At 41.6% G+C, this 27,114-nt stretch overlaps 2 protein-coding genes across 8 annotated transcripts in view; one reads left to right on the forward strand and one right to left on the reverse strand.

Annotated features, from left to right (window-relative positions):
- Positions 1-2,024: 2,024 nt before the first annotated feature.
- mipol1 (mirror-image polydactyly 1) overlaps positions 2,025-27,114 on the reverse strand; it is a 60,440-nt gene continuing 35,350 nt past the window's right edge. For 4 of the 5 annotated variants that reach the window (XM_071498960.1, XM_071498958.1, XM_071498957.1 and 1 more), the window contains 3 exons: positions 18,341-18,435; positions 5,177-5,389; positions 2,025-2,476 (listed from right to left, as the gene is read on the reverse strand). In XM_071498960.1, coding sequence (XP_071355061.1) covers positions 2,410-2,476; positions 5,177-5,389; positions 18,341-18,435 — 375 coding nt within the window. In that variant the 3' untranslated portion in view covers positions 2,025-2,409. Of the gene's footprint in view, positions 2,477-5,176; positions 5,390-7,430; positions 7,567-18,340; positions 18,436-27,114 lie in introns of those variants that run through there. The other variant, XM_071498961.1, reaches the window with a different exon arrangement.
- Positions 7,649-12,044, forward strand: LOC139633355 (uncharacterized). 3 transcript variants are annotated; one of them, XM_071498963.1, is made up of 4 exons: positions 7,649-9,502; positions 9,574-9,619; positions 9,835-9,941; positions 10,675-12,044. In XM_071498963.1, the coding sequence occupies exons 1-4, from the start codon at positions 9,300-9,302 to the stop codon at positions 11,612-11,614; spliced, it is 1,296 nt and encodes a 431-aa protein (XP_071355064.1). In that variant the 5' UTR covers positions 7,649-9,299; the 3' UTR covers positions 11,615-12,044. The 3 variants fall into 3 exon arrangements, with proteins under 3 accessions (XP_071355064.1, XP_071355065.1, XP_071355066.1); XM_071498964.1 differs by having other exon boundaries at positions 9,598-9,619; XM_071498965.1 differs by lacking the exon at positions 9,574-9,619.

Genomic DNA, 27,114 nt, shown 5'->3' on the forward strand with positions numbered 1-27,114 from the left:
GACTGAAACCAGCTGATATTAGACTGACACCAGCTGACACTAGACTGGAACCAGCTGATACTGGACTGAAACCAGCTGGTTATAGACTAAAAAACCAGCTGGCACTAGACTGAAACCAGCTGATACTAGACTGACACTAGCTGACACTAGACTAAAACCAGCTGTCTCTAGACTGAAACCAGCTGATACTAGACTGACACTAGCTGACACTAGACTAAAACCAGCTGTCTCTAGACTGAAACCAGCTGACACTAGACTGAAACCAGCTGATACTAGACTGACACTGGCTGAAACTAGACTGGAACCAGCTGACTATAGACTAAAACCAACTGGCTCTAGACTGAAACCAGCTGACACTAGACTGAAACCAACTAGCTCCAGACTGAAACCAGCTGATTATAGAGTGAAACCAACTGACACTAGACTGGATGAAGATGTCAGTTATTTACAGCAGTTCCACAAGTTCTCAACTATGTCCTCAGTTTCACTCATTGACCAGACACATAGTAGGTTTTAACCTAGTCTTGTATTTAGGTCACTGCATTCTTTCCCAGACTTACACTATAACTGTGTATAGTTTTCATTTTATTTTATTAATTCCTTATACTTGTGTTTTTACTTTTCATTTAGCTGATGTATGATTTAGTAAAGTTCTGTATGTTACTTTTCTGTTTTAGTAAGGGTTAGGGTTAGGGGAGTCAGACATCATTAAAACCTGAACATAGATGTGTGTGTGTGTACTGCAGCAGAGGTCAACCAATCAGTTTGTTCCTCCTTATGTTTGTCTTAGTCAGTCTTAGTATGCAGAGCAGAGTGTGTGGTTGTGTATGTGTGTAAGTGGCTTTTTGCGAAACCAGCAGCTTCAGCAGTTTGTTCAAAAAGGCCGAAGTCAAAAACAAAACACACATAAACACACAGCAGCACATTTACTCAAGTACTGTGCAGTACTTGAGGTACTTGTACTTGAATATTTCCAGTGTATCCTTGATGATTTCTTTTTGTGTTTATGTGAAAGATAAAGTTGTTTGTTTGTTTGCAAATTATGATTTTACAAACAACAACAGAGCACACCAGTAGTTGTTACTACATTACTACATCATTACTCAGCACTTATTACTTCATTACTACATCAGTACTCAGTAGTTATTACTACATTAGTGCAGCAGTACTCAGTAGTCGTTACTACAAACTGTGTCCATGCACCAATCAGCAGTTCAGATCAGCCCCCTTGGAGTCTCTGGGTGGGCTGCATGTTTCAGTGTCATTTCTTCATTACAATATTTCATATTTTGTGTTTGTGTTCAGTTGTTGTATGTGGTTTTTATTGTAGTCATTAGCTGTAGTCTTGCTGTTATCTTTTATTTGAGTTTAGTCAGACTTGGTGTGATGCAGCTCAACAGACGTGTTTCAGACACCTGATGAAGCTTCATCTGTTTCCTTTAAGCCAACAGTTCTGACCGAGTTGTTCAAAGTTGTTAAAGTTAAATTTAATTTGAAGTTTTTTAGAGAACATGAAGTCAGAGCAGCTTCGTCACGTTTGTCACAGTGATCCTGTGAAATTAATCTGAGCAGCGTTTCTGTTTAAAACAGGAGAGTTTAAGAGACGAACCTTAAATCAACAGAAGAACTAAAAGGCAGACTGATCTTCAATTAGAGACGGAGGAGGAGGAATCCTTCACTGCAGAGATGATGAAATGAGCTGTAAACTGGACTCAAAAAGGACTTTTCTGTAACAGAGAGTGAAACCTGTTCATTAAAACATGCATTATGTTGTAATATAATTAGATTTAGTTTTAAACACATTTAACTCATTCATTCTTTACTCTCTCACTGTGACAAACGGACTTCAGTTCTAACACATCAGAAAAAATTCAGAAGTACCTTCAGCTAAAATGTCAGTGAACCACACAAATACAGTTTTGTCCAATTTTTCACGTTTGCATGACTAAAACTCAGAGATCAGTCAATCAAAATATATTTCACTGAGATTGTTGAGATGCTATAAATCTGACTACAGACGGAAATGAAAAGTGATCATTATTTTATTTCATGTCAAGACCAAATGAAGATCATAGCATCATATTTGATACTAAATATGATGAAAGAACGAGCTGATTATACTGAGAATCACTTCAGTCATCTCATTAAAATATTTCCTGATTTCACCTCAAAACAAACATGAACTAAAAATCTAAACTTTTAAACTTTGAAGCTGTAAAGATTTTCCTCTTGGCTTTACATTAGGTCAAGATTCAAAACAAAGAGGAGAAAGAAAAAAGGAGAAAGTCCTCTGTGGGTTGATAATAGCAATGATATACACAACAAAATTATTATAAAGACTAACTTTTTACTAAAGAAAAGCCTGAAGGAGAAAAAAAAACACTGTGATCAGTTTATTGATATAAAAGATCAGATGACAGCTCGGAGGCTTCCTGCTCCAACTTTCTTCCTCAGAACCTCGACCAGTCGCTCCAACCTGAGGAGGAATAAGAGGAGAAAAGGTTTAACTCTGACACTGTCAAAAACGCCAAGAAGACAAAGTGAAAAAACACATCAGGAAAATATAGATAACTTCTGATGTGTCCTGACACGTGGTCCTCGTGTCACTGCAGTAACATCACAACCCTGCAGCACCTGTGTCTGTCTGTCTGAGGCCTGTCCACATCTGCATGTATGAACTGCTGGTCTCAGGACGTCTGTTTAGACCAAGGATTTTGTACCTGCAGCAAAACTGCTGTGAAGACATTTACAGTTTTTACCCTGGAAACATCGCTGCCACATATCACTGATGACGTGTCCACCTGCACTGATGATGTGTCTACCTGCAATGATGACGTGTCCAGATGATCACGTTACCTGCAACACTCTATAGAGTGGCTACTTCTCTGAGCTACCTGCAGTGTCATGTTCTTATTAGCAGTTGTTTTCTATACAAACCGTTGATTGTAATCTGGTTCTCTGGGAGACAGAGAATATCTGATAGCCTGAGTGCAGAACGAGAAAAAGAAAAAGCAGGAAACTGTGATGAAACTGAAATGAAGAAGGGAGGAGTTGGAAAATTGACCCTGGATGACTTTCTAACACTTACTGAGGCTCCCTCTCTCTCTGTCCTCTCTCTCTGTCTTTCTTTCTCTCTCTCTCTTTCTCTCCAAACCAAATTAAACTTCCCATCTCTAATAACCAGCAGATTTCTATCATCCCCCTCCCCTCCAGAGAGCAAATATTCCTCTCTCCACTATTCAGAAACTTGGGAGGCTCTTCAGAGCCGGCTGCCCCCCCGCTGGCAGCCAAATTAGAGCAGAAAGCCGCGGGTTTGAGCCCAGGAGGATGGCGCGGGACGCAGACGGACGACTTAAGCTGTTTTCATCATGAATCTCATCCCTTCATCTTCAGGCTGATGAGATGAGAAGCAGCAGAAGAAGAAGTCACGTTATTCAGCATCAGACCGTCATCCTGCATGAGTCGAAATCTGAAGGATTAATTCTTCCTGATCAACTCGCCGGCAGAGACACTCACACCGATGTCGGCTGAATATGAATCATCACAACCAAATCTCTTTAGTCCCACACGCTTAAACAGTCTTTGAACACATCTGATGGCTGCTGTTAGATACAGCAACATGTTTCTGATGACAGGAACATGTCACTGGATTCACTGGTTTCCAGTCCATTATTGACCCATAAAAAAAAAAAAAAAAAACAGGTGTCATTTCTGTGGGACAAAGATTTTTGTGATGCTCAGATCTTTTGTTTCTACTGACTCCTGGTGGATGATCATAAAAAACCTGAGTTGTGTTTCCAAAGAAAACTTCTGTATCAGGTCTGTTCGATCGGGGTGTTTTGGAGGGGCAGGGCGTAAACAGGTTATTGTTTCTGACTGGTTGTCAGGAGGAGGGGAGAAGTGGTTTTACAGCTACAGGTGAGTCAAATGAGACAAACTGGATCCTTACCTTGCAACATGCAGGGCCAAGCTCTGAGGCAGAGGCCAGAAAAGGGAATCAACAGACAGCAGAAGACTGATTTGTTCTGGATAACTTACTACTCACTTCTATTACAATCATCAACATGATTCAAAAACATTAAAAAACAAAAACTCAAAAAGGTGTACAGCATTTGGGGGAAAGTCAAGTCAGTTTTATTTATCTACCACCAAATCATAGCATTTTTCATCCAGAGCAGGTCTAGACCACTCTCTTTAATAAGTCAGACTTTTGGGACATGGACTCTCTGTACACAGCAAGTTAATACTGTGATGTCACTGTCTGTGACTGTAGGAGGAGCTGTCGCTGTTTGTCTCTACATATCCAGTGAAATGAGATTAATCATGAGGTGGTTCAGCATCTGACAGAGACCTGAACTCTGAGGTTCTGCAGGGCACACACTCAGGACTGTCCAGGGACTGTTAGGAAAAATGAGTGTTGGGAACAAAGAGTAGAGCTGTTCCTGTTGGTTCAGGGATTCTGCATCCACTGGAAACAGTAAAGAGCCCTTTAGTAAATCCTCATTTGGGCAGACCCACAGAAGTCAACACGGATCAGCACTAGATCATTTTACAGTTTAAAAGAGGCTCAGTCACGTGGTCATGACTCATCTGCTGCTGTTATTTTATGATTTTTTCTGTTTGGGTTTTTTCAGTTATTTTCAAGTATCTTAAAAACACTGGTTCAAAATTCCTCTTCACTTCATAATGTGACTGAGAAAATAAAAGAGGCAGAACTGATGCACTAACTTTACCTGGTTACACCTGAGCAGGTAAAATATCCATCAGCAGCCATGATGTCATCACCGTGCTGTGTGTGTGTGTGTGTGTGTGTGTGTGTGTGTGTGTACTGACATGGCAACAGGCATGTTCATGTTGAGTAAAGGTCACTGGATGTTTGTACACATCACAATGTTCAGCTGTTATTAACATATTTATGTTTCTGTTGTCATGACGACCCTGATGTTTCTGATGATAATCAGGTACACTTCTGTGAATATTACTGAGTGAAACTGACCCCTGGCTCACCCTCAGTGATAGTTTAGCCAGTTATTGAAATATTTGTCGACTGATTGACTAATCGCTGCAGCTCTACTTGTTTCCATCAGTATTTAAAATTAAAAGAATTAAAGCAGCAAAAAAAGGACCAGAACAGAAAAAGTTGTCCAGTGTGTTGTATGTGAAGGAAGAATCTGACCTGCGGACTCTCTCTGTAGCCTCTCGCTCTGCCTCCTGACAGCGCTGAAGCTCCGCCTCCACACTCTGCTTCTCCTTCAACAGCTGCTGCAGCTGGACTGGCAGGGGTGTGGCCTGAAGTGGAGGGGACTCAAGAGTCGGAGCCTCCAACAAACTCACTGAAGAGACACCATCACCGGGAAGTGAGGGAGGGGGGGTGAGAAGGTCTTGAGAGCTAAGGGAGGAGGAAAACCAGAGGATGATCATTTACAGAGAAACAAAACTCTTCAAACCCACAGAAACAGCTGAGTCTGTCAGTCTGACTCTCACATAACAGACCTACATTCTTCATATCCAACACACTGTTCACTGCTGTAAAATCCAGAGCATAATCACTGCATCACCACGGTGCTATCACTGCATCACCATGGCATCATCACTGTGTCACCATGGTGTCATCACAGAAACATAACTGTATCATCACAAAAAAAAAAAACCCTAACATCAAGACAATGTCACTGCGTCACCATGGTGTCACCACTGAATCATCACTGCATCACCACTGCATCATCACTGTGTCACCATAGTGCTATCACTGCATCACCACTGCAACACCATGATGTCATCACTGCATCATCACTGCATCACCGTGGCATCATGTGTCATCACAGAAATATCACTGTATCATCACAAAAAAAAACCCTAACATCAAGACAATGTCACTGTGTCACCATGGTGTCACCACTGAATCATCACTGCATCATCATAGTTAAAACCTGAAGGAATCAGGACCCAGAACAGGATCAGTGATGGTTTCCTGGATGATGATGAGGATTTAACTTTTAAATATGGCAGGTTGGATTTTGGTGAAATGCGTACAAACGTATAAATCCATGAGATGTTTGACTTCCTGTTTGAATCAGCTGACGCTCAGCCTCTCTACCGTATGTGCATGTGGTCTTTAAGAGAACTGTTCTGTGGTCCTGATACCAACTGTTGATATCAGTAAATTTAAATAAAGTTTTGAGCTGAATGATGAACTCATCAATGAAGAAGAGTCTGTGGCTGACAGATGTCTCACTCTAACATGAAAGACAGTGACCCTTTTTTTTTTTTTTTTTTTTAATGATTTTGTTTGGGCTTTTTGTGCCTTTATTATAGAACAGTGGAGACTGACAGGAAAAGGGGTAGAGAGAGGGGAATGACATGCAGGAAAGAGTTGGGCAAATTGAATTGGTGGGGGAGTGAGTCACTGACTCTTCAGTTTCTCATGTTGTTGCTCTCAGTCACAGAAAATCAAGTTTAGTGTCTCAGATTTTAAAATGTGAAGGAAACCCAGTTTGTTTAGTTTTACGTGTTTTAAGCAGCCAGAGAACAACTACAACAGGGAAACAGGTCTCCATGGATACCATCAAGGGTTACCAGTTCACCTGAGCCCAGTAGGGTTTCAGGTTGAGTCAGTGAGACAAACTGTGTGAAGGTAAAATGAAAACAGAAAGGAAACGACAGTGAAACCTCTTTCTTCTGGTCTCTGCCAAGTGGCAGGTGGAGCTCTGTCTGGATCTGGATCTCCTCTGGTGGATTTACTGGTAGATCTCAGCTGACCCTCATCAGGTCGACAGCTGAAGATCAGATAGTTTATTCACATTAAACAGACTGACCCCCCTCTGACCTCTGACCTGCTGCCTGTTGGTTTTGGAGCTCAGTGGACAGCAGATGTGTCAGTATGGAAACTCAGATCTGGTCTCTGATTGTTCAAGATCCAGGTTTTATTCAGGTCTCAGGATCCAGAGTAACCCTGCACAGGTCCTACTAAGATCAGCTGTGACCAGGCAGAGAACAGATGAAATCCAGCTGTAAGACATCTGGATCTGGATCCATCAGAGATCTATTGAGATCCAGCAGCAAAGATCCAGTTAAAACTAACTTTCTGACGGGACTCTGTGGACAGAAAGTGACATGTTTTACATCAACAGAAGAAGAAGAACTGTGGAGGTTTCACCTTCTGCACTGGTCTGTAACGTGTTCACCTTTAACTGTGACCAAACATCCACTCATCAGTCTGAATATTGATCCAAGACTGTTTCAATAGAAATGATCAAACCCAGTAGAATAATGAATCCCCCGTCCCCCTTAGCATCAGTCTTGATGATGAAGACTCAGAGTTTACACAGGACGACTCACTTGATTCTATTGTTTGACTCGACTGTGTCTCTACTGCAGCCTCATGTTTTCACATGTTTGCTGTTTGTCAGCTGTGACAAGAATCAGTCACTGACCTCGGTGGCATCCAGCTGTGATCATCCAGCTGTGATCATCCAGCTGTGATCATCCTGATGTCATCTTCAATGACCTGTCAGTCAGGATCAGGTCAGGGACACCAGGACCCTGTTAGACCTGATGTTTCAGCCTCTGGCAGAATAAAAAAACATTAAAGGCCTTTATTGATAGAAATTGATTATTGATTAATAAAGCAATCAATATTTTAGAGGAAACTGATAGAAGCTGCAGAGACCCTGTGTGAAAGCTCAGACCTCCTCATCGTGATATTAAACTGAAACTAAACACAAACTCTACTTGTGTGTCTCTCATGCACAGATGTGTCAGGACCTGACTGTTTGTACCTTTGTGACCCTCAGTCAGGTCACACACACACACACACACACAGACACACACACACACACACACACTCACACACTCACACACTCACACACTCACACACACACACACACACCCCAACCATACGGCAAAGACAACATTAATTATTTGGAAACTTTTTTTACACGTGTTGAACTGATCAGTTCTTATTTTCTTTACACATTGTCTCCATCAGAGTCAGAGTGGTTGCACAGAGTCCTCAGACCTCTGCAGATGGAGGAGGAGAAAACATGTTGCAACCACAGATGAAAGTGTCCGTCATCAGTGCAGCAGAAGTCTCAACCTTATCTCAGTTCAGCACAGAAGAAGTCCAGACCACAAGGAGCTGATAAGACATCAAGACCAGCTCTTACATGAAACATCAGATCTGTGTGTTATGTCACTCTACACACTGCTACACACTGTACTTTACATTGTTTATAACGATCCAATGGGAAGAGCTCATCAGACATCATCTCACATTAAACCTGATGCTGAATCTAACCCTTACAGGTCCTTCACCTTTGACCTTCACGTACTGATGTCACACAGTATGTTTGTTTCAAATATCAACACAGTAAGACAAGGCAGTTACGCTGCATTCACTGACCTCTGTACATCCTATACTGTTCTGTTTACTGGAAAAATGAGTCATCAGTCATTTCATAATTCAAAGAAAGAAAGGAAGAAAGACCTCTGCAACTCATCCTCAGACCACGTCAACTAGTCCTCAGACCACATCAACTAGTCCTTAGACCATGTCAACGAGTCCTCAGACCTCTGCAACTAGTCCTCAGACCACTTCAACTAGTCCTCAGACCACATCAACTAGTACCTAGACCACGTCAACTAGTCCTCAGACAACATCGACTAGTCCCTAGACTACTTCAACCAGTCCTCAGACCTCTGCAACTAGTCCTGAGACCATGTCAACTAGTCCACAGACTACTTCAACTAGTCCTCAGACCTCATCGACTACTACCTAGACCACTTCAACTTGTCCTCAGACCACATCAACTAGTCCCTAGACCACTTCAGCTAGTCCTCAGACAACATCGACTAGTCCCTAGACCACTTCAACTAGTTGTCAGACCTCTGCAGATGGAGGAGGAGGCTGGTTTCTGTCTCAGAAATGAGGAAATCAACCCTGAGCGGTTTGATCACTTTAAGTTTCTAAAAGAGCGTAAAGATAAAACTTTAATCCAGGTGAAGGCTTTTTGAAAACAGCTGTTGTGGGTTTCCGGGGGTTTCTTCATGGCCGACTCAGAGTTTCTATTAAAGGATGTTTTGATGTTGTGATAGCATAACATGTTGTGGTAATAAGTTATTTACAGGAGTCAGAGTCTAGTTTTTAAACTAGTTTAGAGTCTTTGTTAAGTTGTTAACAGAGTTTCTTCAACAGGTTTTTCCAAACCTTTATCTACACACAACATTTTGATTCATCATGTTGTCATCAACACTTTGTCGAGTATGAGCCAACACAGAGATGTTTAGGTTTTAGATGTGTCATGACAGTTACAACATCTTTGTCCTTCTTCTCTTTTTGTTTATTCCTCATTTTTAAAGTTCAGGATAAAGACTGGGACTGGTTGTCCCACCCCCAACCCCTGCCCTCCTTCTTTATAAAACCTTACTGCAAACACCAACAACACCTTCACTTTAACCGACTGAAGACAAAAACCCGAAACCTTCCTCCACCTGAGCAGAGCAGGTAAAGAAATGACCAGAAGCAGTTTATTCACAGCTGACTTTAGTTGAGAATCTGTTTTCACATTTATGTAGGTTTCACTTGTTTTTCTGTTGCAGTTTGTTGGAAACAGCAGTGACGGTGAGAAACCAGCTGTTTAACATCTGTCAAATTAAATACCTATCAGGTTTTTGAAAGCTTTCATGTAACACCTGTGATTTGAATCCTGTTGTTCCTGCCGTTTCGCACCTGTAGTTTAACGTCTATAGTATAACTCAGCTTGAAACAGAAAGAACAGAATAGAAAGGTGTTATTAACCCTGCCTGGTGGTATTACTGCTTTTATTGATACTGCAGATGAAGCTTCAGTCCTGGCTGATGCTGGTCTTCATGCTGGAAGCTGGAACCAGTTTGACGGTGCCTGAGGACTGGCTGACTAGAATTATGTGGATCATCAGGGGAGAGTGAGTAAACACCAACACATACTCTGACTTTCTCTTTCTGCATCTGAAGCTCAGTCAGCAAAAGACATGAAGTGTGATTCAGAAGTAAATCAGCTGATCACAGATATCAGTATCAGTGTATGTGTGGAGAGATTTGTATTAATGTTGTATATGTTTAAATCAGACATTTTTTGTGAGATTTTAAAGCAAATATCAGTATCAGCCTCAACAGTCCTGTGAGTCAGGCTGAAGAGTTTAGCCACTAAACATTCAGAGTGTTTGTCTTTATGAATGAAGGAGTGTAAGTGTTTGGCTTCATGTATTTGAAGAGGTTCTGGTTCAGAGGAATATAACCTGATCTACACTGAGTCAGAGTCTGTCAGTGTGTTACTGAAGCCTCGCTCAGTGGAGCTGACCAACATCTATGATAAACTCTCACTTCAAGTTAAACTTTGGCTCACTGACCAACAATAAATAGACAGAGCTTGCTTTCCACAATGGAGGATACTGTTACAGCGCATTAGCTGTGTTAGTGATGTCACCTCTAATCAGTTAGAATCAATATCCTAATGGACAAAGTTTCCGGTTAGCATCGACTCTTCCTCCCGCCGTCCTGTACTTGAACACAGACCAGTGTTTGATCCCCAGGACTGATGATCACTAATCGGACATGTTGACAGTCAGTGTTTATAGATACCTTCAGCATAAACTAAGAATTTCTCAGTGTAAACTGTTTGTTTTTTCCCTTTGACAGGTACAAAATCAACGGACATTTCTGTCTGATAGCAAACATCCCACTGAACCAGAGACCAGACAAATTTCTTGATGATGTCCTTCAGAACGACCGCTATGACAGAAACGTTAGAAACGTCATTGGAGAGAGGGAGGAGGAAGTTAGTAACACGTACATTGGCACCAATATGATTGTGGCCAGAGTCAATGAGCCTGAACATGCAGAGCTAAGGGCTCTACAACATCTAGAGTCATTGTCCAAGAGCCAAAAACAGCCAGGTAAATTACTTCTGGTCTACTCGTACCTGTCCCCGTGTTCGCAGTGTACAAACTGGGACAATGGCAACAACATCCTTGAACCTTTTCAAGATCTTGGCGTGATATACTGGGATCATCGTGCCTTTGCGTTTACAAAAGTCTTTGATAAACCCCTGTTTGGAAAAAAACCTACCAAAAAGGATGTGAAAGAAACACTGGAGCAGCTCAAGCGAGCTGAGTTCAAGGAAAACGTCTTCCGCTGCGACACGCCAAGAACGAGTTCACACTTTCAGTGCCACGGGTGTTTCCCCGAGAATCAGGTTTCTGACTTCTGTCTGGATAACGATGCTGATCCACAGAGGCGGGGGGGCAGCAGTCCTGCAGGGGGGCAGAGGGGCAGCAGTCCGTCATGGGGGCAGAGGGGCAGCAGTCCTTCATTCGGGCAGGGGGGCAGCAGTCCTTCATTCAGGCAGGGGGGCAGCAGGCCTATGGGGGGGCAGCAGTCCTACAGGGGGGCAGGAGGGCAGCAGTCCTTCTTCGGGGCAGGGAGGCAGCAGGCCTACAGGGGAGCAGGGGGGCAGCAGGCCTACATGGGGGCAGGGGGGCAGCAGGCCTACAGAGGAGCAGGGGGGCAGCAGGCCTACAGAGGGGCAGGTGGCAGCAGAGACAGAAGCAGAGATAGAAGCAGACCCCGCAGAGTCTAGAGAAGATCTAGGGAACCTCAGATCTGGGAGCTCAGTGATTCAGAGTAGACTGCAGCTCTTTACAAAGACAGTTTGATGTGATCTGATTTAATCTGATCCACTAGAACTGGTCTGTATTTACCTATAACAAAGTTAACTGCTGTTCTTTCATTTCATAACCAACTAACCTAAACCAGAGACCTGTGGTGGATCAGACCTGTCCTCAGGTCTACTGAACGATCAATACTGAATACTTTACTGAACACTGTACTGAACGATCAATCCATCACATCTGTATTGTGGACATTATAATTAATTTACAATGATAACAGCTACAGGTAATAACTGGTGTCATTATGGTTTTAATTCCTTTAAACTGTAACAAAGTAAAATCCATTTTCTACTTTACTCCTTTACGTCTCTGTTGAATAAAGCTTGGCTCAGCATCCAACCTGCTCTGTACGTCTGTCTTTTATACTCAAGTCTGGATTGAGGTATATAAATATATATACAGCCGTCCTCAAAATTATTCATACCCTTGTTAATTTTGTGATTTTTTATTTTTGCGATGAAACTAATGCATTTTTGTCAAGTTTGTTTATGAATTATATGTGACCAACAAGTGAAAGAACGACAACAATACACAATTCAAGAAACTCTTAAATTCATGGGTATTTTATTGTCGGATTACCAAAAAATGCCATGTTCAAAATTATTCATACCCCTGGCAATATCTCAACAAAAATGTCCCAAATGTGTTCATCATTGTCCCAAAGTTATTTCATGATGTCTCATTGGAATGAATACCTTTTTTGTTGACCAAATGTTAAACAAGGTTAAAAAAATAGCATCTTTCCAGAAGAGTATAAATAGTGGGAAAGTGTTCAGGTCATTGTTAATCTCTGGTCATCATGGTAAAGAAGAAGGAGCTCAGTGAGGACCTGCGTCAGCGTCTTGTGCAGGCCCACAGTGAAGGAAAGGGTTACAAGGCCATTTCCAAGCAGTATGGTGTCCCTGTCTCAACCGTCCAGAGCATCATCAACAAGCACAAGAGGTTCAACACTGTCAAAAACCTCAGTGGGCGTGGCCGAAAGTGTAAGGTGTCCCCCAAACTTGCCAGGAGAATCTGCCGAGAGGTCAACACCAACCCACGGACCACAACCAAGGCCCTAATTCAAACACTTGAACAGACAGGGACAAAGGTGTCACGGTCCACCATTGAGCGAGTTTTGCACAGAGGAGGTCTCCATGGACGTAAACCTCGGAAGACGCCGCTGCTCAGGAAAAAACATCTGGTAGCTCGCCTGGCCTTTTGTAGAGGTCATCTGAAGCAAGATCCCAGCTTTTGGTCAACCATCCTGTGGTCTGATGAGACAAAACTGGAGTTATTTGGCCATATGGATACCCAGTATGTCTGGAGGAAGAAAGGAGAAGCCTATAGACCAAAGAACACTGTGCCCACTGTCAAGTATGGTGGTGGAAGCATAATGCTGTGGGGATGTTTCTCTTCCAGTGGCACAGGCAATCTCATCAAGGTCCAAGGTATCATGAAAAAGGAGGATTATATCAGGATACTTGATGAAAATGTCAAGGAATCTGCTGAAAAACTCAAGCTTGGCCAAAACTGGATGTACCAGCAAGACAATGATCCTAAACACACCGCCAAGGTAGTCAAGAAATGGTTCAAGGACAATGACATCAGTGTCCTGGAATGGCCAAGTCAAAGTCCTGACCTCAATCCAATTAAGAATTTGTGGCATCACTTGAAGACCAGAGTGATGGCGAGGAAACCAACCAACCTGACCCAGCTTGAGGCATTCGCCAAGGAAGAGTGGGCCAACATCCCACAGGAGACGTGCAAGAAGCTTGTGGACACGTACAAGAATCGTCTGGAAGCAGTCATAAAGAATAAAGGCTATGCCATTGACTATTAAATAAAGACGATGGACTAGGGTATGAATAATTTTGAACATGGCATTTTTTTTGGACTCCGTTAATAAAATACCCCAGAAATGATTTTTTAAAATTATTTTATATTGTTGTCATTCTTTCAATTGTTGGTCACATGAAGCTAAAACACAAATTTGAAAACAAGCATTTATTTCATCACTAAATGAAAAAAATCACAAGAATCAGCAAGGGTATGAATAATTTTGAGGACGACTGTATATAGTTAACATGCTAACATGTTAACTAACAGTCTTAGTCATGTTTGTGGTAAAATGCACCACAGTTAAAAGATGTAATGATACATCTAAAGAAAGTTGGCATTATGTACTTTCTTGGGCTTTGTTCCTGCAGCACACTGGGTTACCTGTCTGCTGATTAAACAAACATATAACATACAGTCGTAGACTAAACATATGTGTCCCTTCACACCTGTGCTGCCACAGTAAAGACACAGGTGTAATGTCTACTCACGATAGAAATGACATTTGTTTGCAGATGATCTCCAATATAAACATATATACGGAATACGTACAGTACTGTGCAAAAGTCTCAGGCCACCATTAGATTTGTTGTTTTAGCAATGCTATAAAGACCATATATGATTATTGCTCAGTCTCTTGATTGGAATACAACCAGAAAATACAGGAAATGTGTCTGCAGTATTAAAAATCAGGAAAAAAAACAGCCTCTATAGGCTAGAGTGATAAGTATTTACTGTTACCCTTACACTTGAGCAATAGCAGGAACCTGGCTCTCTTAAACCTAAATGGAAAGAAACCCTAATTAATGTCATTGCTAACAACTATATTTGTCCTACTATTCATGACTGCTGTGAAAAAGGTCTATTACTCCAGGTTTGTGCAAGACATGCTTGAGCTTTACATACACTTGTATGAGTTTAACTCAGCAGAAGCTTGCTAATATGTATAAGACCATCAGTACTTAGCCCACTGCCATGTATCAATGCAGTAGGAAACAGCTCTCTTAACTTCACATCCACACAGGTTGATGATCTTGTTGACAGTACTGTAGCCTCGCTGCGTGCAACTCTAGACACTGTGGCCCCTCTGAGGAAGAAGGTGGTGAGTCAGAGAAGGCTAGCTCCATGGTACAACTCAGAAACACGAGCTTTAAAGCAAAATTCAAGGAAGCTAGAAAGAAGGTGGCGTTCTACTAACCTGGAAGAATCTCTAAAGGCTTGGAAAGACAGCCTATTGGCGTATAAAAAAAGCCTCCGTAAAGCCAGAACATCCTATTATTCATCATTGATAGAAGAAAACAAGAACAATCCCAGGTTTCTGTTCAGCACTGTAGCCAGGCTGACAGACAGCCACAGCTCTGTTGACCCATCTATTCCTTTAGCCCTCAGTTGTAATGACTTTATGAGCTTCTTTACAGATAAAATTGTCTCTGTTAGAGAAAAAATTCACCATCTCCTCCCCACAGCTGGCTCAGATGTACTGTCCAGTTCAGCAGCCTCAGAGTCGACTGTAACTGGCTTATATTTTGACTGTTTCTCTCCTGTACATCTCTCTGAGCTCGCTTCAACAGTTTCATCATCTAAACCATCGACTTGTCTTCTTGACCCCGTTCCAACAAAGTTGTTCAAAGAAGTTTTTCCTTTAATCGACAACTCTATATCAAGTCTGATTAACTTATCTTTATCAACTGGTTATGTACCGCAGGCTTTTAAGGTTGCAGTAATTAAACCTCTACTTAAAAAGCCTACTCTTGATCCAGATGTTTTAGCCAATTATAGACCTATATCCAACCTCCCCTTTATTTCCAAAATCCTTGAGAAGGTTGTTGCAAACCAGTTATGTGATTATTTGCACAGGAATGGTTTGTTTGAAGATTTTCAGTCAGGTTTTAGAGTCCATCATAGCACAGAAACAGCTCTGGTTAAGGTTACCAATGATCTCCTCATAGCTTCAGACAATGGACTTGTCTCTGTACTTGTCCTACTAGATCTTAGTGCTGCATTTGACACCATCGATCATAAGATTTTATTACAGAGACTAGAACATATGGTCGGCATCAAAGGAACCACACTAAGCTGGTTTAAGTCATATCTGTCAGATAGACTCCAGTTTGTTCATGTTAATAATGACTCCTCTATCATCACAGAAGTTAGTCATGGAGTTCCACAAGGTTCTGTGCTAGGACCAGTGCTCTTCAGTCTATATATGCTCCCTCTGGGAAACATTATTAGGAGGCACCAGATAAATTTCCATTGTTACGCAGATGACACCCAGCTATACTTATCCATGAAGCCAGGTGAGACTAACCAGGTAGCCAAGCTTCAGGTGTGTCTTAAGGACATAAAAATCTGGATGACCAGTAATTTCGTACTCTTAAATTCAGACAAAACTGAAGTTATTGTAATTGGCCCAAAACACCTCAGAGATACACTATGTGATAATATACTGACTCTGGATGACATCACCTTGGCCTCCAGTGCTACAGTCAGAAACCTGGGTGTCATTTTTGACCAGAACTTGTCCTTTACTTCACATATAAAGCAAGTCTCTAGGACAGCCTTCTTCCACCTGCGCAATATTGCTAAAATCAGACCCATTCTATGTCTAAAGGATGCTGAAAAACTAGTTCATGCATTTGTTACCTCAAGACTGGACTACTGAAACTTTTTATTGTCAGGATGTCCCAAAAATTCAGTAAAAAGCCTCCAATTGATCCAGAATGCGGCAGCACGAGTACTGACAGGAACTAGGAAACGGGATCACATCTCTCCTGTGTTAGCCTCTCTGCATTGGCTCCCTGTAAAATCCAGGATAGAATTTAAAATCCTCCTCCTCACCTACAAAGCCTTTAATGGTCAAGCACCATCGTACCTTGGAGAGCTTATAGTTCCCTATTTTCCCAATAGGATACTTCGCTCTCTAAATGCAGGTCAACTTGTGGTTCCCAGAGTTTGTAAGAGTAGAATGGGGGGCAGAGCCTTCAGCTATCAGGCTCCTCTCCTGTGGAATCAGCTCCCAGTGTGGGTTCGGGAGGCAGACACCCTCTCTACCTTTAAGATCAGGCTTAAAACTGTCCTGTTTAGTAAAGCTTATAGTTAGGGCTGGCTCGGGTATGTCCTGGCCCATCCCTTAGCTATGCTGCTATAGAGCTACACTGCTGGGGGATTCCCATGATGCACTGGGCGCTCTCTCTCTATTTCTGTCTCTCTCCCCCTCTCTCTCTCGATGACTTCATGCCATTAACTTTGTATTTTTTCTCTCCCGTAGTTTGTGCTTCTCCTCTCTCTCCCTCTCTCTCTCCTCATTCTGCAGGTATCTCTGCCTCTGGAGCAGCAGGATCCAGATCCACCACTACTCATCTTTACTATTAACCACTGTTACCTGTCATTATTATTGATAACACCATTACCTACACAGCTGTTCCTGGTCTCTCTCTCTCTCTCTTCTCGCCCCTCTCCTTCCCCTCCCCCTCTTTCTATCTTCTCCTAAACCCATCCGGTCGAGGCAGACGGCCCCCCACCCTGAGCCCGGTTCTGTTGGAGGTTTCTTCCTGTTAAAAGGGAGTTTTTCCTCCCCCCTGTCCCCAAGCGCTTGCTCGTTGTGGGAACTGTTGGGTTTTTTTCTGTAACAAAGTAAGGTCTTGACCTGACCCTGTAAAGTGCCTTGAGATAATGTATATTATGATTTGGCGCTATACAAATAAAATTGAATTGAATTGAATTGAATTGAACTTTTCAGTCACATCACTCCATTCAAAATGCCAAAGATCACAGAATTTGACATTTGACATAAAATGATAATTTTTCATCAGCATGCCCATTCTCAAAGGGAAATCAGCAAACACACCTGATACTCAAGATGTGCTATTCACGCTGTTATAGAGAAATCTAAAGAATCAGGAGAGGTCAAGGACAAAAAAAGGACTGGAAGGCCAAGAAAACTTTCAAAAATCTGATGAGAAGTTTCTCAGAGTTTCTTCTTTGAGAGACCAGAAGAAGTCCAGCAAGGATGTGGCTCAGCATTCTGCAGCTTCATTGGGATGCCAAGCTGAAGACGCTTGATCAGGAATGGTCTTCATGGAGGGGCAGCATCCAAGAAACCACTTTTTCACAACTGGAACAGGGTGAAAAGGCTAAGATATGCAAAAGCTCACAATGATTGGATTGAAGATCAGTGGAAAAGAGTATTATGGAGTGATGAATCCAAGTTTGAAATTTTGGGGGGCCAATTGTCAACAATATGTGAGAAGAAGAGTTGGAGGGAGACAGAAGAATAAGTGCTTGTGTCCTTCAGTGAAACATGTTGGAGGGTCTGCCCCGGTTTGGGGCTGCATTTCTGCCGGTGGTGTTGGCAATATTGTCCAAACTGATGGGATCATGTTGCTGAAAAGTACAGACAGGTATTAATTCATCATGCCATTCCTTCTGGAAAGCACCTGATTGGAATTGGTTTTATTTTTCAGCAGAATAATGATCCCAAGCACACTGCTAATGAGTGAAACCTGCTCACCTGCTCTACACCTCCTCTCACAATGTGTTTCCAGGTGTGTGTGTACAATCTGTGTATCATCAGTGATGAAGTCACCTCAGCCAAAGGTTCAATGAAAGTGATTGATCAGCATCAGCAGATGATCAGTGTGAGCTCATCAAATACTCTGAGAAACTCATGTGTCCAAACACCTGAGTCATCAACTAATTAACAAACAGGTAAACAACACAGCTGCAGTCACATGACTGTTGATGACACAACTATAACATGTGACACGTTGCAACAGAGGACTCAGCTGACAAGACTTCCTGCTTTTCAATAGTCTCACCTGTGATTGGCTCGTAGTGCCTGTAGCTCTGCCTCCAGCCGCCGCCTGTCATCCAAAGCGCTGTCTCTCTCTCTCTGAAGCCTCAGCAGCTCCTCCTGAAACACAGATCAATCACATCAGCATTGATCCAAGTGTGTGTGAGAGCAGGCTGTCAACAGATCACCTGTGTGAATGATGATGATGATGATGATGATGATGATGATGATGACGACAGCTGTTCAGTTTAAATCAGTTTGCCTCATTAAAACAGGCCAGGTTGCTGCATGTGAAGCTCCACTCTCATTGGCTGTGAACCCTGTCAATCATTAACAGTAATTGAATTCACTGTGAAGTCAGACACTCCTCAACGTGTGGCTGTGTTTTCGGCGCTGAATTAATTGCCCGTTTGTTAATTGTGTGTGAACTGTGTTTGTGCGACATGTGCACAGGTCTGTGTTGAAGAAGAGATCAACATCCTGATCTGAGTGAAGCTGCAGTTTAAATAAAGGACTAATTAACTAACAGCAGTGTCAACACTCTTCATCAGGAGGATTTGATTTTATCAGCTGTATTTAGCTCCTGGTTTATTAAGGCAGCAGCTCATCACAGTCAGGATTGAACCTGAGACTTCAGGTGCATTCTGGGAAGAAAAGAAAGCTGAACAGCTGCAGCTCAGTGGAGGGATTTCTAAGTTGGTCAACTTATTGATTAATTAATGATAATGCAATGATATTGATTATGAAACAGGAGATAGAGTGATATAATAAGAAGCATATGACAAACGGTGGAAAGAGGGTGGAAAAGAGCAGCGGGTGGATGTGGAGGTGGTGTTGACAGGTCACCTGGTCATGGTTGGAAATCAATCAGCTGTTATAGAACAATTAGACTAATTACTATTTTCAGTTTTTCAGCTGTTATTTATTAACATTTATAAATCAGCTGTTCACACATCAAACCCTGCTCAACAAAATGCTACAGGAGCCAGAAAACATCTGAGTTAAGGTGAGACACAGGTGGACTCCTTCAGTACCTCCTACATCCACATGTCTCCTATTTCCTCACCTCCTCCTGTCTCACACAGCTGCAGGGATCGAACCTGTGGGCCGACAGTTACAGGACGGTGTATCTCACTGTGTCTTTGGTCAAACTGTGTAGAGGTCAACTCCAGCAGGGATTAAGGACCTGATCCTGACCTCCTCCTCTTCCTCCTCCTCTATGCTAATTAGAGCCATCAAGGTCTCTGAGTTTAAAGTGAGACATCAAAAGAGAAACCAAACCCACAAAGTCAATATGTGTCTTCTCCAGCCGGGCCGGAGGAGACGCTTCAAAAGAGCCGCCCACTTATTAATCAGAGTCATTTCCAAATGAGATGATCAGTAAGCAGCGACACCGAGGTGACCTTTCCCATGAGGAGTTAAGGTCAACGAAAGAGGGGGGGGGGGGGGGGGGGGTAATAAAACTAACCTGCCTGGGCCTTTAACATGAGGAGTTAAGGTCAACGAAAGAGGATGAGGAGAGGAGGAGGAGGGCGGTCAGGATGTGGAGGTGGGGAGAGTGTGGGTGAGGAGGAGGGGAATCTTTAATCAGCATAGAGGAGCAACAGGATTATGGGGGGGGGTGCAGAGGGGGACAGGAGGAGAGGAGGAGTAAATGAAAGGAACCTCTGACCTTTGATGTGAGGAGTTAAAGCTCCCAGTCATCTGGTTAACAGACACTCCGCTGGTTAACAGTACTACATGGCTCCTACAGCTGCTTGTACTGACAGTACTAACAGCCTTGAGAGTAATGTATGATTACTATTATTACCGCTATGATTACTGCAAACATTAGTACTATTATTACTGCTACACCACAACTATCACAAGTGTTAAAACTACTATGAAACTATTAAAATACTTTCAACAATAACTACTATTAGCGTTTATTAACCCTTTAAAAACAGCTTTAATATTTCAAGACCCTGATATTTCAACACTTCAACTTCTCTTCCTGCTCCTCTTACTGCTGACACTTCAACTTCTCTTAGGGCTGACACTACAGCTGCTCTTACTGCTGACAGTTCAACTCCTCTTCCTGCTCCTCTTACTGCTGACACTTCAACTCCTTACAGCTGACACTTCAACTCCTCTTCCTGCTCCTCTCACTGCTCACACTTCAACTCCTCTTACTGCCTCTTACAGCTTCCACTTCAACTCCTCTTACTGTGGTCACTTTAACATGTCACTGCAACACAAAGACTCAACATGTCAGGACACTTTCAACCGTCTGCTGGTCTGGTTTTAGAGTAAAGGTCTGGATTAAAGACCCAGGTCCCAGGTAGTTGGTTTGGTTGTGGGCGGAGCCAAAGTGACACATTTTCAAATTGGTTGTGATAAATAAAGCGTGCACGCGTGCGCGTGTGTGTGTGTGTGCACTTTTATAAATGTGATCACTTTGAGTCTAGATCCTCCATTGGCTCATAAATGAGATCTGGGGTCTAAAGTTCTGGTCCAGATATTCGGGTTCAGATTAATGATCTTGTCTAAAGGTCCAGTTTAGCGGTCTAGTCTACAGTTCTGGTTTCTGGTCTCAGCCTGGAGGTTTTCAGCGGCTCTGTGACTGTCTGTTGCCTGGTTTAACGGCAGCTGTTGGTGTTTCTGAGTGAAATTAAAAACCTCTCCAGGCTGTAATCCCCTGGAGCCTGGGGCCTAATTACCAGACTTCACAGAGAAAAAAGAGCGAGTGCTACATTAATAACAAAATTTAATATATTTCAGCAGAAGAAAACAGACGCAGTCAAAGCTGCAGGAGGAAGACAGACACAGAGAGCAACTGGTTCTACTGGTTCTAGTGGTTCTACTGGAGATCTGATACCAAAACAACAGGAAGCTGCAGCTCAGCACCATCAATGACAGAATCACTGTGAATAAATGAATAACTGATCATATGAGTGAATGAAAGAACAGACACTGTGATTCAGTTATTACAGTGAGAAATCTGCACACTGGTATATGTCCTGTTCACAGTTGTACACTGTGTAAACTGATACCAAATAAAATAACAAAATAAAGTACTAGTACCGTTACTAGTACCATAACTGTACTTCAATCACATGTTTTACTTAATCTCATTAGAGACCTGAGAACAACAAAGACAACACAACTACACAACACAAACTAAAAAACAAATAATTAACAAAAACAATTAAAATAACCACAAAATACAACAAATTATAAAACTTTAAAGTCTTCAGGGTCAGAGTCAGAGTCTAGTTTTTTTTTTTGCTCCAAGTCTTTTTATTTATATATGTACATGGAGAGGTAGTGTACAAAGTACATAAATTCAAAAGCTTAGATGATCAGAAATAATACAAATATAAACACCCCCCCCCCACCCCACCCCACCCCACCCAACGGAGCCCCATCCCTGCAACAATATTACTGTACCATTCGACAACCTAGTATTGATTAAATTTGTATGCAACCACTTGCATTACATATCTATATTTATATAAATAAATAAATAAAAGTGATAGTTAGAATAATAATAAGAAAAATAATAATTATTAATTAAAACAAAACAGCATGATAAACAAGTAAATAAAAGAAAATCAGCAAGTGATTGAGAGTAGTCCTTATGGGTTACAAATTATACATAATACAGGATCAGTCATATAGAACACCAATTAGTGACATCTTATTTCTCTATATAATTCAAAAAAGGTTTCCATGTAGCATGAAATTTTTGAATACATCCTCTTGTAGAGTAACGAATCTTCTCTAGTACCAAATGGTGTAGAAGGTCATTGATCCACATCTTAAAGGTTGGGGGTAGTTTCTCCTTCCACTTAAAAAGTATTAATCGCCTCGCTATGAGAGATGCAAAAGCTATGCCTGGCGGTTAAGGTGAGTGTCTTGTGGAGTTATTCCAAATATGGCAGTAATGGCAGAAATTTCAATAGGTACTTGTAAAACATCTGAAAAAGTTTTAAATATTGACTGCCAGAAATTGTCTACTTTTGAACAAAACCAGAACATATGCGAGAGGGTGGCTGGTGCTTGCCTGCATCTATCACAAATGGGATCAACGCTAGGTGCAAACTTTGCTAGTTTCACTTTAGACCAATGAAGGCAATGCATGACTTTGAACTGGATAACTGTTTGTCTTAAGCAAATTGAAGAGGAATGTATTCTATCTAAAGCTCTTTCCCAAATCTCCTCAGGACGTTCAAACCCCAAATCACCCTCCCATTGAGTCTTTAATGTTGTCAAAGGTTCCAAATTACATGTATTTAGTAAGGAATATATGTTCCCAATATTCCCTTTGGAACCAGAATTAAGCTTCAGAATGGAATTTAGGAGGGTATTGGGTGGTTGGGATGGGAAGTGAGTAAATGATGTTGATATGAAACTACGGAGCTGCAAAACTCTAAAGAGATGAGAGTTTGGGATGTTAAATTTAAGCTTTAGTTGATCAAAAGACGCAAAAATATTATCAATAAATAGATTCTCTATTGTGGCAACTCCTCTATTAGCCCATTCATGAAAAGCACCGTCTATGATTGATGGCATGAACTGGTGGTTTTTTGTTATAGGAGCACAAATGGGCAGATCCCTGACAGAAAAACTTCGTCTGAACTGTGTCAGAATTTTAAAAGAATGTTTCACAATTGGATTTGAGGTGAATTTTGATATGGAATCCAAAAGAGGAAGTTTTGAGCATAGAAGTGAGTGTAAAGAAGTATGAAGACAAGAGGAGTTTTCCATTCATAACCACTCAGGGGTAGTGTCACTGGATGAAGAATCTTTCCAAAACAGCATAGACCTAATGTTGGCAGCCCAATAGTAAAACTGGAAGTTAGGGAGGGATAATCCTCCATGTTTACGATGCTGTTGTAAGATCTTTTTCCGTATTCGGGGGCTTTTCTTGTTCCATATAAATCCTGACACCAAATTATCCACTGACATAAAAAAGGATTTAGATAGGTGTAGGGGAATGCACTGAAATATGTACAGGAATTTGGGCAAAACATTCATTTTAATGATGTTAATTCTCTCTCCTAATGACAGAGGGAGTAAACTCCAACGTTCCATATCCTGCTTAAGGCGAGTCAATAATGGTGAAAAATTTGCTTTGAATATGTCTTTAAAGGCATGTGTTATCCAAATTCCTAGGTATTTGAATTTTTGTGGACTGACTTTAAGTGGGAATAAACCAAAGTCGATTTGCTTAGCTGCTATATTCACTGGCATAATTTCACACTTCTGTAGGTTAATTTTGTATCTTGATATTTTGCCGAATTATTCAAGCAGATTGAGAGTATTTGGTAGAGTAGTTAAAGGATGAGACAGATATAAAAGCATATCATCAGCATATAAGGACACCTTATTATCCGAGTCGTATCTCCGTATTCCCTTTATATTGATTTCACCACGTAACGCTAAAGCCAATGGTTCAATCGCAATAACGAACAGGAGTGGCGACAGAGGACAACCCTGTCAGGTGCCATGATGGAGAGGGAAGTATGAGGAGAGGTTATTGTTTGTTCGAACAGCTGCAAGTGGAGAAGAATACAGAACTTTAATCCAAGAGATGAATTTTTCACCAAAGCCAAATTGTTTGAGAGTGTAAAAGAGATAATCCCACTCCACCCGATCAAACACTTTCTCAGTGTCAAGTGATAGTAATGTTTCTGGAATGTCAGGTGGAATGGGACCATAAAGAATATTAAGCAGGCACCTAATGTAATAAAGCCAGTTTGATCGTCAGTTACAATTGAGGGCAAGACCGCTTCTAAGTGACAGAAAGGATTTTACTGTCTACATTTAAGAGTGAAATGGGACGGTATGAGCCACAATCTAGAAGGTTTTTATCTTTTTTTAGGTATAAGGGAGATAATCGCTTGTCACATAGTTAGAGGAAGAGAACCAGTGGCGTATGATTCCTCAAATACAGAGAGAAGGATGGGACATAGCTGGTCTGCAAATTTTTTAAAGAATTCGCTCGGGAACCCATGGGGTCCTGGGGATTTTCCAGCTTGCATGAGCTTAATTGCATTCATAAATTCCTGTACCGAAAATGGTTTGTCTAGCTCGGATGCAGTTTGGTTATTAATTGTGGGGACATTTATTTTCTTGAAAAATGAATCAAACAAACCATGGTCGCCAAGAGATTCACTATCATACAGCTTCGAGTAAAATCTAATCTCAGAGTGATCTATATGCTTAGTACCTGATTCATCGTTTATCTCAGCTATAGTTCTATCCACAGTTTTCTGGTGGAGCTGATGGGCAAGAATCTTTCCTATCTTTTCACCAAATTCGTATGTTTTACCCTGTGATTTATTTATTAGGTTTTCAATGTGTCTTGTTGATAGCAGATTGAACTCTGTTTGAAGAGTCAGTCGCAATTTGAATAAATCATCAAATGGGGTGACAGCAAGTGTAGTATCTAATTTGAGAATATAATTTGTTAGCTGTTCAAGTTTCATATTGTGACGTTTTCTTTGTTGTGTGCTATATGATATTATTTGTCTCCTCAGGTACGCCATCATGGATTCCCACACTGTTAAAGGAGACATTCCTGGGGTCTGGTTATGATCGAGGAAGAAAGTTATTTCGGAGGAGATAAATTTAATGAAGTCTTCATCTGAAAGTAGTAAAGTGTTAAGACGCCAGGGGTGATAGTTGGCATGGGAAATGGTACACATAGAGTCATCAACAGGGGAGCGTGGTCTGAAATAATTATGGCTTGATACTCACACTTTCTTATTAGTGAAAGAAGGTTTTTATCCAAAAAGAAATAATCTATGCGTGAGTATGTTCCGTGGACCGGAGAAAAGAAGGAGTAGCTTCTAGCCGTAGGATTTCGAAAACGCCACGCATCACCTATACCATTCGTTTTAAGAAAAAGCTGCAGTTGAGATGCTGCACAGGATTTGGACGCAGCTCGAGACGAGCTACGGTCCAGAGTAGGTGATAACGTGCAGTTCATATCCCCTCCAAGGATAAGATAATGTGTATCCATGTTGGGGATATGTGCAAAGAAATTTATAAAAAAAGAATTATCATCCCAATGTGGTGCGTATACATTAGCAAGGACAACTGGTGTGTTATACAGTCTGCCCACTACAATTATATAACGCCCTGAGGAGTCTGTTTCAACCTTTGACATAACAAATGGGATGTTCTTATTAACAAGGATGGCTGCACCTCTAGATTTGGAATGAAAATTAGAATGATATGATTGCCCAATCCATCCTCCCCTGAGTCGAAAATGGTCAAAGGTTCGGAGATGCGACTCCTGGAGAAAGGCAATTCCCACCTTTAATTTTCCCAAATGATTCAATACTTTCTTTCTTTTAGTAGGGTGGTTCAAGGATTTTACATTCCAGCTTACAAAGGTTACATCACAATTAGCTGATTTGTTTAAAAAATCTGTGTTAGTCGTAGCCATATTCAAATCAGAGAAAGACTAGCGGCGCATTAAGTCTGCCTGTATTTATACTTTCTAAAATGTTGAAAGCACCTTTAAAAGATAAGTAAGCATGAGCAATAACCCAAGAGAAAAAGAAAAAAAAACTGATTGTAAACCCAGGTACAGTAAATCCCCAACCATCACCTGAAAGAACAAGGTGATTCCCAAACCCCTCGCCGTAGTATCTACACATTTAAGTGCTTGTGTGAGGATACACTAGCTCTAAAAGAACAAACTCTGCTGTAGAACATAGCTTTGTATGAGGCACCTTAGAAAATGTTCCAAATTAAAAGGTTATTTTTCCTTTGACTTTTTTTTTTTTTTTAATAAACAAAAAACAAAACAGAACAAAGATTACTTCTTCTACTGTCTGCTGAGAAGGCTATAGACAGAAAGGAAAATGATACTGACACACAACAGTATTCTGACCAGTCCAATTATTATATCTGTTGTAAGCAAAAATAAAAGAGTGAAAAAACAGCACAATTTTGATATCTTAGGTGCTCTACTTCTTCATCTGGAACAGACAGGAGCCATTTGGCCCTGTTGAGTGTCAGTCAAGGTGATGTGTTTACGTGACAGAAGGGACAGCACCAACCTTATTCATGTAGAATTTAGCTATTCTCACTCATTTCACCTCATGGTCAGTCTTTTGAAGAGTCCAGTAGGATTCTGGTTTTCATGTAGGCCATTGCTTCTCCCGTGTTTTGAAACTGCTTCTCAGTTCCGTTATGTGTGATCCGGAGTCGTGCTGGGTAGAGAAGGCCGTATTTAACACCGTCTCGTCCACGAAGTAGTCGCCTCACCTCGCTGAAGGCGGATCTGGCCTGCACGACGCTCAGGGGGTAGTCTGGGAAAATGGAGATGTCGGTCCCTTTGAACCGGAGTGGCCTGAACTCCCTGGCGCGGCGGAGGATGTCAGCACAGTCTTGGTAGTAGTGGACTTTTGCCACGATGACACGGGGTTTACCCTCTTGACTTCTCGGCTGTAGACCCCTGTGAGACCGGTCGATCAGGACTTCTTTGTCTATTTTCAGTACTTCTCTTAATAATTTGGAGACAGCTGTCGGTGTGCTTGAGCCTGGGGTCTCTGGAACATTTAGTATTCGGATGTTGGAGCGTCTCATTCTTCCTTCTATATCGAGACATTTCTCCCGCAAGTTGCCGACTTCTGTCTCGAGTTTCCCCACTTTTGTTTGTAGAGAGGTCACGTTGTCTGAGCATGACGAGAGCCCCTGCTCCATGTGTGCCATTGTTGTTTTCATCGTCTCCATGTTGGAGCGGATAGCTGCGGTATTGTTTGCTAGCTCCATTTTTACTTAATGTTTTCAAAATCTTCG

Source organism: Trachinotus anak, unplaced genomic scaffold, assembly GCF_046630095.1.
Source record: "Trachinotus anak isolate AG129_WGS33_773 ecotype Australia unplaced genomic scaffold, CSIRO_AGI_Tana_v1 ptg000015l, whole genome shotgun sequence".
Taxonomy (NCBI): Eukaryota; Metazoa; Chordata; class Actinopteri; order Carangiformes; family Carangidae; genus Trachinotus; species Trachinotus anak.